Source organism: Barbus barbus, assembly GCF_936440315.1.
Source record: "Barbus barbus genome assembly, chromosome: 26".
In the NCBI taxonomy this organism is placed as follows: Eukaryota; Metazoa; Chordata; class Actinopteri; order Cypriniformes; family Cyprinidae; genus Barbus; species Barbus barbus.
This window is the reverse complement of record NC_136754.1, coordinates 29,506,290-29,527,356: the sequence shown is the minus strand read 5'-3', so window position 1 is coordinate 29,527,356 and position 21,067 is coordinate 29,506,290. Positions and strand designations below refer to the sequence as shown.

General features: G+C 36.5%; 1 protein-coding gene across 2 annotated transcripts in view; it reads right to left on the bottom strand.

Moving 5' to 3' along the window:
- Window positions 1-21,067, bottom strand: part of LOC306846248 (zinc finger protein 521-like) — a 96,899-nt gene that overhangs the window by 16,882 nt on the left and 58,950 nt on the right. For both annotated transcript variants that reach the window (XM_079379480.1, XM_079379479.1), the window contains exon 5: window positions 6,660-6,791. In XM_079379480.1, coding sequence (XP_079235606.1) covers window positions 6,660-6,791 — 132 coding nt within the window. The remainder of the gene's footprint in view (window positions 1-6,659; window positions 6,792-21,067) is intronic.

Here is a 21,067-nt window from a genome sequence, read left to right as displayed (position 1 = left end):
AGCTTTGATTCACCATCCAGCTGGAAGCATCCAGGGTTTGGCAGGCTGGAGAATGGTCAGCGGTCGGTGTTTTGAGTCATAGTGAACAGTGAGGAATAATGATGGGCTTTATTTAGAGCCACTGTAGGGACATAAACAAGCACAGGAACTGCAGTCCCTTCCACATGCAAAAACAGTCTCTATTAGTCAACGGTGCTAATTATATTGAAATTATTAATATTCATGCAGACTCTTTAATTATGCGTAGCCTGATTTCAGTCACATATAATCTTTGAAATGGCACTTAAAACACATAGTGCTTCTGTGTGCTTTAATTAAGCCATAGAGCTGCTGAATGTGTGTGTGTGTGTGTGTGTGTGTGAGAGAGCATGCAGTTATTCTCACAGGAGTACTTCAAATATGCTGTTTGTTTTTAGAGACCCATATGTTAAGGGTGGCTAGTCGCACACACACACAGAGTCGTGTCTCTGAGGTAAAGAGTGAGTTTTGGTCTTCATTTGAATTTCTTACGAGGGGATAAACAACTTTTGCCTTCATGCCACCGTGTGGATTTAGACCCAAATTTGATGTTCACTGCTACCATGCAAGCTTTATTAGGGTCAATGAGAATCTGTGTCTTCTAATTAAACTTACACAGGTACAACGATCTGGACATGCATCTGTGGGTTTGAGATCCTGCATATGAGCATAACTGAGCGATAATATAGAGAGAAAGCGATGGACGTGATTTGGAGAATGGTTACCACTACAATGGCAGACTACAGTTTAACTTTACAATAACATTGTATTTGTTAATGTTCCTTAATCCATTAGATCAGTGGTTTTCAAACCTGTCCTACAAGCACCCCTGCCCTGCACATTTTGTATGTCTCCCTTGTCAGACACACCTGATTCATCTCATCAGCTCGTTAGTAGAGACTGCAAAACCTGAATTGGATGTGTCTGATAAGGGAGACATACCAAATGTGCAGGGCAGGGGTGCTTGTAGGACAGGTTTGAAACCCCCTGCATTAGATGATTCAAAACTAACAATGAGCAACATCTCCATACAGCATTCGGATAACAATTTATTAGTCAACACTGGTTAATGCATTATCATTAACTAACATTAAGTAATGCACTTGCTACAGTATTTATTAATCCTTGTTAACGTTAGTTAATAAAAATACAAATGTTCATTGTTAATTCATGCCAGTTCAGGTCCATTAAATAATATTAACAGATACCAATTTTGATTTCAATAATGTGTTAGTAAATGCTGACATGAACATTAACCAAGATGAATACATGCTTTAGGGTTATTTTTCATCTGTAGTTCATGTTTTTTTGTTGTTTTTGTTTTTACTATTGTTAATAAATGGAACCTTATTTTAGAGTGTTACCGTGGGTTTATCTTTGTAAAGTTGGACATATACCAATGCATTTCAAAATATTAATGACTTCAATTGTTATCATTGCTAATGCATCATTTAACATGAACTAACAACTCCTTTTAACAATGTTAATTTATCTTGGTTTGTGCTTATTTATTAATTTACAAGTCTTAACATTCAAGATGCATGTTAACATTGCTTAATGTATTAGTTACCATTAAATAACAAAGAACAGCACCTTATTAAAGTTACTTAAAAGCAGTAAAGCATTTTTAGTTTTTTTTCAGCCTGAAACTAACTGTAAAGCAGAAACCACCACGTGTTTCTAATGTTTCTGGGCTCCTTACTAACATGAATTACTTTTAATAAAGTATCTATTATGCACATTTGTGAACCTTACTATAAAGTGTGACCTATTTCTACATCATTTGATATGTTACTAATGTTTGTAGGCTCATAAATAACATCATATGTAAAGGAGCATTTATTAAGGGCCATTGCTGGATTCACACTTTTCCAACATTTGCAGAACATTTACAGAAGTTTTCATATTTAAGTATCATAAAAAGTCTTCTGTGAACCTTTTCTGAGCATACAGGAGAAAACTACAATCTATGATACACATTTCTCAAATCCAATATCTTCGCAGTATCTCTGACACAGAAAAACCCTGATTATATTTTCTTTCTTAAATATCTCTATTTTATATTTGTGCCTGCACACTGGGTTCCTGAACTCCAATGTTGTTTAATAATGGGAAAACACACATTTAATTCACGCTCAAATGGAGCTAAATTTGGATCTGTAGAACAGATCCACCGATCAGAGGCAGAAGACGCTGCTACCACAGTACTTTTGAGGTCACTCCTGTTTCCATGGTAATGATTGGTGGGATTGTGGGTACTGTAGTTCTTCACCATGCAGTTGATGTCGGGTTTTTTTTTTTTTTTATGAAATTGCACTTACACTAATGGCTTCAGCAGACACATACGCTAATATTTAACAAGATCAGGATGATTCTGTCTTGGCAAAACTGACCATTAATATTTTAATGAAATATTACAGTGTTTATTATAAATTATTTATCGCTGCACATCATCATCATTATTCCTTTGTTTAACATAAGCATACGCCCTCATAGTCTTTCATCAAAAACATTAACATTCCCTTGAATTCACCATGACGTGTCAGTGAGGGCTGGCCAGTAAGGTCAGACCTTCAGTCCTTCTCACATGAAACGATCACAGTCATTTGCAAACGACTACACTTTCTACAATCCAATCGTTTCCCAATGGACAAAACCAAGCCAAGCCCTACTTTTCAAAAATCTGTTTCATGTCATAATAAGGAAAAAAAGACACTCGAAATTTCCATTCCATGGTTTATATGTGCTACATTTTACATATTGCTAAATGTTTATTTATTACTAAAACTCAAATTCTCTATGGAGGCAATGAATGGGATTTTTACTTTACAGTAGCTTTAATTGAGCTGTTTGTCAAGAGACAAAGTGTCCAACGTGAGCAAATGAAGGACTAAAGTGTGTGTCTGTACAAAACTCACTGCCAAGATGTTCCAGTTGGCTTTACAGTCCCATTGTATATTGCCAAAGATTTTCAGAAAGTGCAGTAAGTTCTTCTGTTCTCACAAAAAAATGTTAATGTGAGTGTTTGTGGTTTGATTGATAGTTTGATGAATGTGCTACAACTGTTATGAAATGCAAGTATTTTTTTAAAATATGCACATTTTAAATAAAGTCCAAAAAGTCTTTTACACTTATATAACATTAATAACGTGCATACAAACATCAAGTAGGTCACACTTTACAGCAAGGATCACAAATGTGCATAATGGGATTATGGGATTCTTTATTTATTCAAATACATTTGTTTATAATGAGGATTTTAAATAACTCAGTAAGGAACCAATTAGTGATTTGAAAAGTATAATGTTAAAAAGCGTATTAATTATTTGAGCATAGTTACTTTTTGATTGTTATTACTTGATATTATTTGTATTAAATGTATTGTACAAGAAGTAATTTTTTGTACGTATGGGCACATATTTACAAACCCAAGGCCAGGCTGCATTATTGTGCACACAATTGAGTGTAAAACTGTAGTGTTTTGTTGTGTAAAGTGAGACAAAAGCTCATAAGTGGCATGCAGAGTGTTTGTTCTGCGCTCGGCTTCCTCCAGGGTGAGCGGAGCTACTTTCAGCTGCGGGCTGCCTGACTTCACATAGCTGTCAAATGCGTCCCGCGAGAGCGACACTTCTGACATCTCCCCGCTGTCTCTGGATGGCTCCTCGACTCCTCTTTTTCCTCCCCCCCCCCTCGCTCCTCTCTCATCCTCCCTCGCTTTGCATGATCACGCTGCGTCTGTCCTTCCCCATCCGCACTCCTTCATTCTCCTGCCTCCACTCTCTCAGGCTGCAGTCCCGAAACAAACACTTCTATTAAAACTGGTCGTGTTGAAATAATAACTGGAAATCCTATTACTTGCGATCATTATTTGTGCCTGTAGAGGCCTGACAGAACGAGCTGAATTTAGAGGCCATCATATTCTACTCAGTGAAGAGCATAAATGTTTCAACTGACTCTCAGACTGTTTTCACACTAGATTTGACTGTTTTAGTTTCAACCCCATGTGTGCGTTTTATATTTTATATATTAAATACGTTATATTTGACTCTGACCCATTCAGATTTTTTTTTTCTGGCTAAAATATATTTTAATATATGCCATATATATGTTGAAAACAGTAAAGCTCAATTAAATAGATTTTTAATTTAAAAATATTTTTAGGTTCAACCTTCATATACCAAGGTATATTTCAAAATGTATTTTAGGGTCGAGAAAATAAATTTCCAGTCTTACAGTAACTTACATTTAGGCTAAATGAAAACATGGACCGAAGAGCCTACCAGAAGAATATTAATAGACAAGAAAAAAAATCTATTTTTTTTTAAATGGCTGTTTATCGCTGTGTATAAAGTATAAATGACCACTCAAGAGAAGGATGTTTTGTTTTGTTTGTTTGTTTTACTACCAAAACTGAACAAGCACAGAATGGTGTTTTTGCCTCTCTTTGCTGGAAATACACTACAAGAGACGCAAAGAAAGCGATGTGCTTGCTGAAAGCCACTTCTTTAGAGACCAACAGCATTAAAAATACACTCACTGCTCTGTTTGCAGGGCATCAGTTGCGCTTGTTGGCAAGGTGAGTTAGAAAACACTCACGCAACTGATGCTGGATAGCTTTCAAAGCAAACCCCAGGCTACTGTTTTCAAGCAGAATCCGAGTTCAGAAAATAACTTCTGCACAAATGAATTGATCCAAAATGTGATCTAGTGTGAAAATGCCTCTAGATCAGTGTTGGGATGTTTGTGTGACGCATGTAGTCATATGTTTGTCATTTTTTCTGCAGTGCGGATGCCGTCCTCACAGAGCTGCTTTCTTTTCTCTCTCTCTCTCTGCTGCATGATCAATATGAGTGCGGAAGGAGACGTGGTGGGACCTGTCTGTCAAGCGCCAACACCAAATAAAGCCAAAATGAAAAAAAAAGCCCTGTAGATCAAGTCAATAAGAATGAGAGAAGCAAAGAAAGACAGAGAGAGAGACAAATGAAGCATGTTGTTGTGGCGGCAGAAGAAAAATACATCAAGATAAAGGGACTGTATAAGCTGCATCTTAAGGTTTAGAGTTCTATACATATTATCGCTCCCGAGTCCTTTTTTGAAACAAGGACACCCTGGATGGATTTTCTCCATGGAGAAAAGCATAAACCTTTTAATACAGACCTACAGTATTAAGAGCTTAGGTTGTGAAGCAGTGACAGAAAACTGCTGTAGAAACTGCAGATGTCATTTTAAATTCATTTTATAAAATCATCTTTATTTATCATGTTGTTGTTTTTTCTAAAATTTTAAAACTTTGTTTGGTCCCTCTTTATATTAGGTGGCCTTAACTACTATGTACTTACATTTAAATTAATCATTTGGTTCAATGCACTTATTGTGTACATACATGCTTTTGCATTGTACTTATATTTTTAAAAATACCTATATGTAGTTACATCTGTAATTAATTTATGTAATTAGACTTATAATTACACTGATGACCCATCCCTTACACCTTAACCCACCCTTAAACCTACCCATACCACCAAACCTGTCCCTAACCTCACCCGTATCCCACCTCAATAGCAGCAAAAGTTTTTGCAATGCAGTATGAACACAATAAATACATTGTATTTATTTTTTGATGCAAGTCCATAGTAGTTAAGGCCACCTAATATAAAGTGTGACCCTTTGTTTTATTAAAATGAGTTGACCTACGGTCAATAGTATACTGTACTGGATGACTTTATGCTGTCATTGACAATTCAAAAGTACATTACAGAGTTTTGCACCTTTGTTTAAATTTAAAAAATAAATTTGCTTCAAGTTGATGTAAAGATATGATTCAGGGCTTGCTGAATAATTTTTTGAATTGCATATAAAGACAATGTAAAAATTACTTACAGACCCACAGAATTTTGACACTGACCATATTTTTTTCAGAATTTGCAAATGTATGGTAAAGATAATGAGTGCAATAAATAATGACTGTTTTTCGTATGTACTGTGAAATCTGAGCGATTTGAATGATCCAGTTCCTAAACAAACTTTTATGAATCGTGATAGTTTGAATGCAGCTCCATCATAAACGTCCAGGTGTTTGTGAAAGCCCGACTTAAACAACAGTTGAAAGAGTTTGAATAGAAGCTTTGAGCACTGAGCAGCAAACAGCCTCTGTGAGCTCTGGGCTTGCATTATGCAGACAGTTAACCTCTGCTGACACCAGAGATGAGACGCTTTCCTCTCAGGACGGGGTCTGATCCCACTCTTCACATCCAGAGACAGAGCAGATCATTAACATTAACATCCACTAACACAGTCCTGCTCTTCTCACTCACTGTCACAATACCACACCAGCAGTCCAAAGACTCGACACACGTGACGGAATTCATGTTTTTCTTTCATCCCCAAAATGTAAATGTTTACTAAAATGCATGAAATTATACTTCCAATTGTGTTATTTCATAGTTTTGATGACTTTACTATTATTCTAAAATGTGTAAAACAGTTGTTAATTAATAAAACAACTATGACTGTTGTTTTTATTAAAAGTGTAGTGTTGTGTATTATTAAAAGTGACTGTAGTGTTGCTCTGCATATACAGTACACACACACACACACACACACACACACACACACACACACAAACAAACATAAAGATGTACCTGTGAAGCAGACGGGACACTTGAAGATGCCGCCCATTCCCTCAAAGCTGTGCTCGATGAGGTGACACTGAAGTTTCGCTGGAGAGTCGAAGGTTTGACTGCATAGTTTACATTCATGAATGAGACCTTCCTCTGGGAAAAGACAGAAAAACACAAACACAAGCCTGTGTCACTGGAAACGTCTGAAAGATGCACAATGCAAGCACACTATCCCCCGGTTTCATAGATAAGGCTTAAGCCTAGTCCAGACTAAAATGCATGTCAGGGCTATTTCAACTGAAAGAAACTCGCACTTGAGTGATCTTAAAATATGTCAGATTTATTGTTTTGCCTCAAGATGCACTCCAGTAATGTTTTTATCTAAGGCATATTTATAAAAGCTACTTAAATGTCCTAATTGAAATATGGCCTAATCCTGGCTTAACTTAAAACTGTGAAACCAGGCCTATATGACTTGCAGTATATTTTAAGCATTCATATTAAATTCGCTTCTAATAAAACATGATTAAGAATAAACATGAGACACTGAAATATCATTAGTTGTTCATTATTTAAATATTCATGTCTGTCATCTGTACTTTTAGAAGATTCATCATTTACAGGATTTGAAACAAAGATTTGCATATTTGTAAAAGTATATACTTTATTACCAACATTCCCAGCAAACACACTAACAATAAATAAATAAAATAATAATAATTAATAATAACTTTGTGCCACAATGTATCTGTCAGTCCTCCGCCGTGTGTGTCTTGTGTTTTCCCGCCTCTTGTGTCCTTATTTGGTTTGTTTCCTGTCCTTGTTTAATGCGATTATTAGTTAATTCTGTTCCAGCTGTGTTTGTGTAATTAGCCTGTGTATTTAAGCTCCTGCCTGATCAGTTTTGTGTCGTCTGGTCTACTCGTTACTCCCCGGTGGTCCTGTGTCTTGCTTGGATTCATTAAAGACTGTTATTTTGAGTTTACTCCTCGTCTCGTGTTCCTGTATCCTCCTCGTGTGTGCACCGTGACAGTAATATGGTCCAAATATTATAAACTATAATTTTCCCTTTGAATTTAATTAGTATTTCTTTACTCATGAATTCCAACAAACTAAAACTGAATGAATCATCACGCGTTTCCTCTATTGTTCCTAAAACAATAAAAATTATTCATAACAGACAAAAAAATATTAATAATATTTTTAGTTTTTAATATACATACATTTGATTTTTTATTGTTTCAATTGAGAAATGTTCTACTACTTCAACTTCCTTTAATTTCATAACCTAATACAGTATTACAAAATAAAAAGAGTATTTCAAATCAAAAATAGGATCTGGCTTGGCTTACAACAACATGAAATTATTATAATTTTAATAAACCATGTATAAATACATAAAAAGCATTTTTTCCCCCCTGTCATTATGTGTATTGTCTGTCCAGGAAAAATAAGATACAATCTTAAGAAAAGTCTGTTTTTTCACTGGTGTTTTGTTTCTGTGTTTCTGTTTTAGGGTTAAAGGAAATATCTGTAAACTTAACATTAAAAGGTGCTGGGAATTTTCTGCTTTTTTTTTTTTTTTTTTTACAGTGTAATACAATTTTGAAAAAATAAAAAATTTAATAAAGAAAAACTGTACAGTGGGCATTTAACCAGTGAATACATGTCAGGGATCAAGGTTGAATCAGCATTTAATTTTGTTTTTATTTATCAAATTTAATCACAGTTGATCGTGTTTGATACCAACGTTTCACCGTCTTCCCTTTCAGTGTTGGTCAATTAAGCACATGCGTCTATGTTGTATTATCCTTGAATTAATTATTGATTTTGCAAACAAAGTCAACATTAATATCACAACCTTATTTTATATATTTTTGAATAAGTTTCTTTTACACTCTACATTTCACATTCTAACCTAGTCAGAGCTGACAATACTGGCTAGATTTACTGTGCATATTTCCTTTTTTACTTGTAAAGCTAGAATGTGATCAAATGGACTCCCTGGAATAAGTATAAGGGAGAAATAAGCTGTGTTAAAAGCACAATACAGTGGAGTGGATGTTATGGGTGATATCAGAGCTGGTCTGATCTTGAAGGTCTGTGTGGGCATATGTGTTTGCACTGCCACATGGGAGCAGCTGCAGCCCATCAAACCCCAGAGGAGCTGTTAGCACAGGTGGCCACAGATGGCATTTAGCATAGAGTGAACTGTGACGGGATCTTCAAACGCACTTACAGCAACCAATTACAACACCAGACCGATGACAACACACATAAAACTTAATTTTTACAGATAAAAAAAAACTGGTTAGTCTGTGCAAAAGTCACCTTCACGATGCTGGGTGTTGTGGGTGACTGCCAGAGCATTGCTGGGAGGTTCTTATGTTGTCTGCATGGCTGCTTACTGGCCCAATTCAATAGAGCCAACCTCTAAGATGATATTATGGTCTCTAGATATCAGTGTAACTGTACTGTACATTTGTTTTTGCCTTATTGCTCAAAGAAGCCATAACAAGAGAAACACAGTAAATGATACTCCTCATCTGCACGGATGAAGCTAATGGTTTAACGTATATCTCATGGTTGCTCAATGGGATCAATAACAGGCTATAAGTAGAAATATATGAAGATTCTTATTTTCACCAAGGCAATAAATAGTCAAAACTTTAATATTATAAACAATAAATATATATTTTTAAATATAACTATTGCATATATAATATAACATATTGTAGCGATTTTCCACCGAAGGCGAGTTGTGATGAACTCAAGTGCGGTTTATTAAAAATCCAACAGTGAGAAAAACATGAACAACGCTTGACTTAACAAAAACACGAACAGACTCACCAACAGAGAGTTACACAAACAATACTCGACAAGAGACAATGGGAACATGAGGGCTATAAATACTAAACAATAAGGGTCACATGACATAAACCAGCAAATGAGGAACAGGACACATGACTAAAATAACCAATCAGAACATGACACATTGAAGAAAGCAACCGATAGCAGGATCACATGAGGGCAAAGGAACCACACGACCAACCAGGAAACAGGTCTAAACTACAAAATAAAATACATGAAAACATGAACATGAAAGAAAACCAGCGTGACAACTGCTTTCTATTTAGCACATTTTAAAATGTTATTTTTTTCCTATGATGGCAAAGCTCGAGCAAAGTTTGAAAAAATATATATATATATATATTTGAAAAATAAATAAAAAGTTTGTCACAATGCATTCTGGGATTGGCTGATATGCAATGGATGCATGTGATCCTGCAGCTATACGGCTACCTGAGAACAGCTCACTGAGGGAGTCGTGCATCTATTAATACATAATGAGCCAAATTAACAGTGATTAAAGCCCTGGGAATTAAACGTAGACTCCTCCTCCTGTGTGTGATTTCCCTCATGAGTTCAGTAGCTCAAGCGGGACCACCCTGTGTTTATTCATTTAACGATGAAAATAGTGTAGGAGGCCTTTATAGAGGAAACTTTATCAAATCAAACGCTGATGATTAATGATGGGTCTGAGCTATACTTGATTTATGAATGCTTCAGTGTTTCTGAGTGTGATCTGCATGCCAGATTGACATCTCACGTCTAATGAAGACAAAAGCATCTTGAGTTGTCTAGTCAAAGAATCATTTTTCTCACACGCTGAACATGAAATAATGTGATTTACTCCCACATTCTCCTTCTCAAATTAGTGGAGATGCTCTAGGTGTGTGTTTACTGGGAGCAAAAGACCATCAGCAGTATAAGCATATTGCCAATGTAGAGTAGGAGGATGCATTTTAATACATTAATTACCTTAGATTCAGTGGCATGAAGTCATGAATTCTTATGAAAACAGATTTGTGAGGAAAGCAGAATTCTCACAGTTCATGATTGGGGTATTTGCCAAATAAAATACTTTTTTTTTTTTTATTCCTAGTGTTGATGCTTGTATACAGAGCTGGGTAGATTACTTCCAAATTGTAATCTGTTACTGATTCCAAATTACATGACAAAATTGTAGTTAATTGTAATCCATTACATTACAGGTAAAATAATCAGACTACTTTTTGATTACTTTTGACCTATCTCGTTTTTTCACATTGATTTAAATAGGATAATCTTGTACTCTATCTAAGAGTATTTATATATTCCATTTGTTGTTACATTATATTATGACAAGGTTTACCAAACTGGGTTTGTGAAGGATCTGCAGAGGTTTAATTGAAAAGGTACTAATTAATTAAATCATAAAAATTAAAACAATTTCAAAATGAATCAAAATAAAACATTTTCTGAAAAAATAAAATATTTGATTTGCTTACCTGCATGTCATGTGACCATAACCAATGTCAGAGAACCGTAAACATGCTAATGTAGTACTTTATTATTAAAATATTTATTTTAAAATAGTAGGGGTACTTCAAATGAAAATATATTAGGTGAAAGAGGATCAGATTGGTGAATTTATGCATTTTAATGTGTTTAAAAGACAAACAAAAGTAATGCATGGTAAAATAACCAGCCGCCTGAGTGATAATTTAAATAAAAATGAATTTGTATTTAATGCAATGCTAAAACACTTCTTAAACCTGAAATTATTTTTTTGTAAATCCAGTGGTGAAATGCTGTGTAGCCACCTGACTAATAACTGATCTCTGTGTCAATGTCCACAAAACTGGACTTTACAAAATTTAAAAAGATTAATTTAAAAGATGAAAAACAGGAATTAGGGAGAATCAATAAATTAAAAATACATTATTGCTGTTGTGTAAATAATATGTAATCATGCAATGCATAAAAAGTAACTGTAGTCTTATTACCAGTATTTTAACATGTAAATTAATCCAATTACAAGTAATTAATTTTTGGAATCTGACAGATTACATGTAATGATTTACTACCCAGCTCTGCATGTATAAGCAGTGATATGGTCATCAAAATATGCTTTGCCAGCATGCAGCTTTTTTACATTTATATTACAATTTTATTTGAACTGAGTTGCGTTCGTTTGTGGGACAGCCAGGCCTGATTTATAGGGATCGTTCATCCAGAAATTAAAATTCTGTCATTATTTACTCTCCACAAGTTGTTCCAAACCTGTGTGAGTTGCTGGTCCCCCTTAACTTCCATGAAAAATACTATGAAAGTCAATGGGGACCAGAAACTGTTTGGATGCCAACATTCTTCAAAATAACTTCTGTTGTGTTTAACAGAATACAAAATCTCATACAGGTTTGAAATGATATGAGGGTGAGTAAATGATGACACAATTTTCATTTTCTTTGGGTGAACTATCTGCAGTTTTCACTCCCTTTCAATGTGCATGTGGCCAAGATGAAGTATACTGCCTACCCGATCTCATGAATGTGCGTATAAATACGCCATATAAGAACGAAAACTCGTGGTATTGATACGCAAAAATGGACGTGTATATGCTACGCAATGGGTAGGGTTAGGGTTGTGGGGTATGTATGCGAAAACTGCGTATTATATGCATGCCAAATACGAGCGTGTCATATATATGCCAAAGTCCATTTTTGTGTATCAATACCATGAGTTTTTGTTTTTATTTTGCCATGCTATTTATACACATTTTCATGAATGCTGCTTCTGATGCTGCTTCATTTGGAAACCTTTCGGTGCCAAAAATTTAGACCTAAACATATCTCCTGCTTGCATGCAACACCAGATATACGTAAAGCCAAGCATTAGCATAATTTCTGAGCACACAAGCTTCATTTAAATGCACCAAATAAGCATTTCACACACTCTTTCTTTCCTCGTCTCGCAGTGTCTCTCCGTCAGTTTGTCGGCCGCCCCATGAGCCGCTCACACCAGGAGAGAGGAAGTTCATTAGCTCAGCTAAATCAGAATTAGTCCCTTCATTCTGACGGCCTGAACTTCATTAGACGGCCCTTCACAATCCAGCAGGGAGACGTGATGAATCAACGCGGGATGATATCTTGCCTCACACAGCAGATTCACACTTCCTCCACACCGCCCGCCCTTTCTCTCTCACTATCTCCTTCTCTTTCAGTTCAGTTGTTCTGATGTTTTCATTGAAATCGAGAATAAATTGCTCAGAAATGAGAAGCGGGACATGTGTACATAATTACACGAATGAAAGGCACATGCCTGCAGAGCTGACATCAGTCCTGCATCAAACATGCTCAATAAAAGCCGTCTGGACTCTCGGGAACATTTGCTGCAAAAGCGTGAAGGTTTGAGGAGTTCAGACAAAAGAGCCGCGTGCAAATCACAGATTTCGCTCACGTAACTATCACTGCATCTATAAATGATTTAAATTCTGTCTCCTCCACATGTAGATGATAATAACCATACAAAACCAGAAATGTCTGCAGCACAGGGCTGATTTCTTCTTTGGCTCGTGTGTTCCTGTAGCCGCCCCACTGATGCCTGTTGCCATAGTTTCACAATTCAAAAGAGGCAAGAGCACCAATCAGATAAAGAACAGGACACGATTAGCAAACAAATCAGATTGTTGTGCAGCATGCCAAATGAATGAGACGGCACGGAGGAGCAGGTCCTGTGAGATTGATATCAAACAGCATGCATCAGATTGTGTCGTGCTATAGAACATGCAGAGATACAGCGACCTGAAGCAGCCATGTATGAAAATGATTTTATAGCATAATGTGATACATCCCGACAGACTGATTATTCCGTGTGCATAGTTTATGCATTTAAATGAGTAAACATTCAAGTTCTTTTACGTTTTCTTCCATAAACCTCATATATACTTTTCTTGAATAATCACAGCAACACGAAAATGCTATAGATAAAATAATTTCACTATTGAACCATGAATAATTTAATGGCATAGAGACGCAATTCTTCCATTTGTGGTGAAGTAATACAGAATTGTAATGCATTCAGTAGCAATGCGTCCAAAACTGTATACATGATTCAAACAGGCGTGAATAATGACTTCAAATGCAAACATAATAATAATTGAACAAGATATTTGTTAGACAGATTATCTAACCCGACCTCATGAGAAAACATATTTTTATGAGGTATAAGCATAAAGCATAAATAATGTAAAAGAATAAATAATGGCTTCGCTGCACACCAAATACCTTAGAATATGTGTAATCTAAATAAAATCAACAATTCAACAATTCTGTGATATCAAGAGAAGGCACTACAGTTCTTAAGATGAATGTGTTAGATGAGGCTAATGCTTGCCTGCGTTGTCTATGTATTTCATTAAAAAATCAAAAATGCATTTAAACCGTCACATTTACAGACTGGATAAACATGAAAAAATGACAAGACACATACTTATGCTGTTTCCTTATTAATAAATGAAAACAAAACTACAGAAACTGCACGGACCATAAGCACTGCTACACACACAACCATCCAAAGACTAAGGTTAGTTGATGACTAAGGAGGAAGGATTTTTTTATTGTAGAAGGCATTTTAATGGACAAAAATGTTTATTTGCAATATGATATAATCAATATTTCTTGGTCCATTTTCCTGGTAGAACATGACTGTAAATTTTAAATGCATACTCTAGTGAAAAATAAATATACTAAAATATATCTGAAATACATACATTTTATGCTAAGTATACTACAAATACAATTACATATTTACGTACTTAATAAAAATGCAATTGTACTTTTTGTACACTAAACTGGTGCACTTAATGTCTGCTAAACTGGAACAACTAATTTTGTACTTAATGTACTTTAATTGTGCGGAAGTAACTAAAGATATAAAGTATATTTGATTGTGATAAAGTGGAACTATTGCAAGTATATTTTAAGTAAACTTTAAATATCTTGCATTTAAAGACATATATAAATTATTAAAAGATCATACAGTCCTCATCAATAGTGACAATAAAAAAACATTTGCGCAAGTAGTACTCCCAAAAAAGTTAATTTTTTTATATATATTAGTAAGCCTTGAGCGACATGGCAGTAAATATGTTAATATATTTGAACTATACTTAGTATGTTTTTTAAATATACAACTTTTTTTACTAAGGTATACCTGCTAAAAATGAGTTCTGTCAACTTCTAGGGGTACATTAGCATACAAATGACTTCAAAACTGACATAAGAGAAACAAACTGCCCCAAAACTCTTTTGATTTCATGGGGTCTTTAAATAAATACAGTGAAAAAGAATCAATTTAGACTGAATCAAATGCAGCAATGACGTGATGAACAGTATTTTTCTTTTTCTTTTTCTTCATGAAGGAAATGTCTGTTGGCATCACATTTACATGAAACTGTGCATGAAATCTCAACTGAAAACTGCAATGGCTTCCATTAGCGGGAGATTTTGAGGGTAGGCGCCCTTGTGGGAGAATGTGTTGTGTGTGTGTTTGCATTGATGTGTGAGACGACGCAGGAGAGGGCAAACCCTCGGGCTGCTGTCTGCACCTCACAATCACAAAACTGAGAGACACGCTCCCTCTACGCTTGCAGTTATACTCACACACACTTATAGACGAAACACAGGCGCAGAGAAAAGACTTCAGTAATTCACTCCCACTGGATGTGTACTCAGAGCGGCTGACATCTCATCTCAAGGGACACAGTTCTCTCCGGCCCCCTCGCTTGAGTCAGGGCCGGATTACCCTGGTAAATTCCAGGTGATGGGCTACGTGAAGGGTACACGTGATCGGTATGTCTAATGTGACTCTGATCAGGGTGAGTAATGTGGGGACTGTGAGAGGAACAAGCCACAAAACCTCCAATCCAATGGAGGCAACAGCTGCACAAACAAGACTCATGGAATTGCTGTTGGTTTATAAAGACGATTGTGTGAATAGCTCCATTTTCCACTCTACAGTCACCCGTTTTCCATATGTGCTCATGAACACGTGTGCTACTTGTCCGGTGAAAAGCCTCAACTCAGATGACTGTTTGCTTTGGAGGAAATCAGCTTCCCCTGACTCCTGCCAGTAGAAAACCAGCTCTGATCTGCTGCCAGACCTGTCAAGGAGACCATGCAGAAGAAAAAAACATACCAATACCGGACTGAGGTGAAAGTACACTGAACTCATGCAGCCTTCCAATGGGGGAAGACAGCCTTTCTATATACAATCTACGATGTCTTAATGCAGCCAGAATTTCACATGAGCCTAAATGGAGATGGAAGTCTTTCCAAATAACACACTATCTGCAGTATAGAGTCTGTTTAGCTGTTTAGAAAACTAGGGAAAATAACCAAAACCGTCAAATTTTAAAAAGATTTATGGTCAATGTTAACACAGTTGAAATGTTCAATTCTTTGGTTGCTGCAGACCCTATAATTGGAAATTGATTAAATTTGGCATGTGTACTCGGAATGTCCTGTCCTCCATCTGTACCAAGTTTTGTGCAGTTTGGACACTGTGCTCAAAAGATACAGGCCAATTAGCCACTTTGGACCGCATCCAAAAATATATATTGGCTCATATCTTTTTAAAAATGAATCAAAATTCTTTGAGGACTTTTGTCAGCCTCATGTGAGTTCATTTCACTAATGTACACCCCAATAACACACAACCGTTCCATTTCAACATTTTGTCACTTATGCCTTGCTACAAATACACATGTGAAATGCACAGGAGATGCAACTATTTCTTATTGTTCTTCATCAAGTCTATGGAAGACCATAGATCCATATCATAAAAAAATGTGAAATTTGGCACACTGATAGAGGACAATCTGGACATTAACCACAGCAATTTGGGAGTCTCTAACTCAAACACTCTAGCGCTACCAACAGCTCAAATTTACACACATTTATGCTAATAACATTTGGAACCTAAGGGTTAGAAACAATTTTTCATCCCTCTGATTCATTGGCTCAAAATGCTTTGATTCATTTGCATCTATCTAATCTAAGTCTAACAAATTTGCAAATAAATCTGAGATATCCAAATTACTACCTTTATTCTTATATATCCAAATGAAACTGAAAACATATTTGTCAAGTTGCCAGACATAACTGAATGTATTGCTGTCCAATTAAACTCAAGGGACAATATTTCTGTATATTGTAATATAGTACATGGTATAATACTTCCATAAAGAGACTCGACTTCGAAAAATATCTCAACTATATAGTCTACATGAGTCATTTGTGCATGGACCTCGATAATTGCTGTTTGTGGCTATATTTCTAACTTGTACTGTAATTACTATTATGGATTTTGTGTGCTGTTGCAGTCCTACACAAAAGGCATGGAACTGATGTGGGAGAGTGCTAAAATAGATTAGCTTGTTGGAGTTCTCCTGTTGAAGGTCTGTTGTCAATCCCATGCCAGCAAACTAACCTCCCACTTAGACTCTTGGAGATGATCTAGTGCCTGCCAGAGGGCCTTGGTGTGTGGGATTTGTGTTTTTTATTTTCTAAGACCATTTCCTTATTATGGAAGATGAGCAAGGGGTCACTAATCATTCTCTCAGCACACATGACCAGTGTTGTGAAAGTTATTTTAAAAGTAATGCATTAGAATATTGTGTTGCTTAGTTACTCTTTATGGAAAGTAATGCATAATGCTATTTTTGTGTTACTTTTTGTCACCTGGACTGGGTTTGCTTATTTGTTTGTTTGTTTGTTTTAGTTTTTTTTTGATAACAAAATACCCCAAAGTTGCATTTTTTGGCAACTGTAAAGACCCTTTCATATCAAAAGTGAAATTAACTCTTTCCCCACCAGTGTTGCCAGCCACTGCCAGTATTATTTACAAAAATTTCATGTCCCCCATAATTTTTTGTTGTATGAATATCTGAATATGTAATACATAAAAAAAAATACACCTCTACTTTTAAACAAAAAATGTAATTTTATTCAAGCTTCATGCATTCTGTTTTTATGAACACTTGAATATGGGTATTTAGTTTCATTAAAAAAAGCAAACATTTTGAAAAAAAAAAGAAAACAAGTTTTTGTCAAAGACTACGTCCGGATCAGATTCAGATTGATGATCAAAACAGATGGAATAAATCACTTCCATCAACACATCCAAAGTTTGCACAACCCTCTACCACACTGTCATTTCATTAGGTCATGTTTGGCAGTTTTGATTTATATGCTGTTTAATGCTTGACGGTTGAATTATTGTACATATGCATCTGCTTACATACACGATCGCTTGTGCTTGCTTCTCCGTCGCAGTGTTTTGATCCAAACATTCAGTAGTCTTTCAGAAGATGTGTAATAGCGCCTTTTCCACTATTGAGATTATTTAGAGTTCCCACTCGAGTTCGTGGGAGATTATATGCTGTTGAGTACATTTAAGGAGGTGTTTTATCTCCAGTGTTTTAAGTTTGTGAAAGTAGAAACAGACCTGGATATGAAGATATAGGCTGTGTGGAGTAAAACATCCAACTGGCCGTGTTCCTGTAGTGCAGGCACAGGCTTCAAGGTCACCCACATTGGGCTGTTTTCTCATACTGTTGGCTGCATTAAGAGCATTTCACCTGCTCCTGGCATCCCAGCGGCACGACTTCCTCCCGGGAAACCAGGTGGAGCGTTAAAAAACCTCCACATATGGTGAAGTCAAGCTGCTCGGAGGCTGCTGGGTATCTGCTGTGGGGATAGCAGCTCCTAAAAGGCCCAGCTGGCTGTTGGAAAAGGGCTTCTACATTACTGCACCCCAGCGGCTGCCTCTTTCTGGAAAGAGCGCTGGCCCACTCGCACCAGAAGGCCATTTTAGACTCCTACTCAACACCCCCCACACGATCTCTCTCACAGGCCGACTCTGGATCCAACGGAACATTTGGTCTTCCACTGCTGCTTAATCAAATTCCTCCATCTGGCCGCAGTTTTCCAGCAGAACAGGGTAAGGTGCCTCCAACTGGATATTGTAGAGGGAGCCACAGGCTGCAGACAAAACATATATGTGACCCGCGCTGGCAAAATGAATGCGCACGGGCTCATTTCGAGCTACATGCAAAAAAAGTGAAAAATATCAATTTTAGCCGATTTTGAGGTTTTCATAAAAATGTGTTCATTAAGCCCTCATCTAGCGATCCCAATGCTCCAAATAGCAATTAACATCTAAAATGATCTTTATTTGTACGTTTTCTGAGAGGAGTACCTTTTCTCTGTCATCCGAAGCGCCCGCATAAAGGCGACTGCACGCCATTCCCCCGATAAATAGACAAATAGACATTTTTCCTCCGATTCCAACCAATCATACATCATTTTGAAGGTATTTTAACGAGAATGTGAATGTGAAAATAGAAATAACTCACCTTTTGAAAATTTGCTCATTGTGACTCATTTTGCCAGCGCAGGTCACATATATGCAGAGCAATATAAAGTATATTCAAACATGGGTGACAAATTATAGGAAATTCTCTGGGATCCGGTGGCTCTGTTATGATGTGGGGGGTATTTTGTTGGCATGGGTTGGCTCCACTGGGGATGGGTCATATGTTATGGCCTTCATCGTCATCAGATCTCAGCCCAATGGAAGATTTTGGACCAATGTGTTATACATCATCAAAACACCAAATGAGGGAATATTTTTTGGAAGAATGGTGTTACAATCCTTCTGTAGAGTCAATTCCAATCTGTCTGTTTTGGCAATAAGTGGTGGCAGTAGCTCAGAAACGCTGACTTCAAATTATATTCAATCATTCGTAAAGTGAGTCTACAGTCTTTTTCACACAAGAACTATTTATGTTGCTACCTATGTAGAATAGAGCGTGCCAAACCTGAGGTTTCATCTCAGTTAGGACGTGGCCTAAGAAGGCATCTGTCCATGTAGGCAGTAAGGCAGCTCACTAGGTTATGGAACTGAGCCAGAGTAAAAATGAGAGCAGACAAAAGGAGATGTCTTTTTTCTGCAGTGTCTCCAGGGCTTCACCCTTGATGTGGCGTATTCATCATCGCGCCTCCAATATCAGTTATTCAGCGGCTCGTCTGCTTACAGCAGAATTAATTTGAGCTTTAATTACTCTCATCGGTGGAATGCTGATGAAGGCAAGCAAACGGGCAGCTTGGGACACCACTGCACTGCTTTCATACCACCTCAATTCCACACGGACACACGAGCTGGCAAACAACCGGCAGGCTGGCCGCGTCAGGACCCGCGGTCTCAGATACAGCCCGGAGGACAGGAGAGAAGAATCGAATGGCAAACCGTATACGCATGACAGGTATGTAAGTGATTAGACAGACAGCCATTACAGCAAAATAAGCCCTGACAGGGTTATCAGAACCTCCGTTTGAACAAGCACCCTAGCAATATAACAAACACACAATAATATTACAATATTTTTTATGATCCCCTCTCTTATACTTATTTTTCATCCTCTTTTGCTGAATACTCATTTAAATCTTAATCAACAGCATAATCAGTTTATTACACATGCATAAGGATGTGAATGTGTTTTTTATCTGAAAGGTAACAACGGGTCTAGCTAAAGGAATACTCTCAAAAAAAAGGCACAACCCTAAGGTACATAACCAAAGGTACAAAAGCTAAAAGGTGCATAATTTAACCTTATTTAGCCCTAAATGGTACATATTAGTACTTTAAAGGTACATATTAGCAGTTTAGAAGTACATACATTAGTTCCTTTTGAAAGGGTTCTGCTCGAGTGACAGTTCTGTACATGGCTTCCAAAGAGCTTTATTTATTTATTTTTTAATATAGATAATAAATAATTAGATTAATCAAGAAATACAATCTTATTCTTATTCTTATCAGGCTTTTTTAAAGAAATGCATGGATAGTTGTAAGAATGCAATGCAATCTTGTGTGGGTATAAATGGACAGAGGAGTTAAAATAGATCTTGTCCACTTATGATTGCTGTGAAAAACAGTCTGTTAGTTGACTAAACGATTAGTCATTTGCACACGTTTAAAAAAAGTGTTCTAATAGGATGCATTTTTTTTCTATTTGAAAACACCTAAACAAAGCCCAACATAAAAGAATGCACAGGGTCGCAAGATGAATTTGCAAAATCTATTTTTAACTTGGCATTGTGTATTAACAAGGTTCCTGTAGCTCAAACAGCAGAGCATGGCGCCAGCATCAGCAAGGTCATGGTTTCGATTCCTGGGGTATGCATGAACCTTTGAAATGTTTATCTTGAATGCAATGCAGTTCACTTTGGGTAAAACTGTTTGCCAAATTCATAAATTCAATGTAAATGTTAAAAGACAAGCACAGACTGAATGCAAAAATGTTTGGCCACTAGTAGGGCAAGATAGATATTAGATAGCCTACAAGCAGTTATTCAACTAACTACAGTGTGTAATAATTATAAGTACAGATTTGTTTAATTAAAATTATACTCTAAAGCAGAGTTGGCAGGGCAAATATTCCCATTCAAATCCATATAACAAAAATGCTATTAAATGATGTTTATTCTGAACGAATTATGATGTTGATGATATTACATGAAGAAGACTTGTGTGGAGGTCAAAGA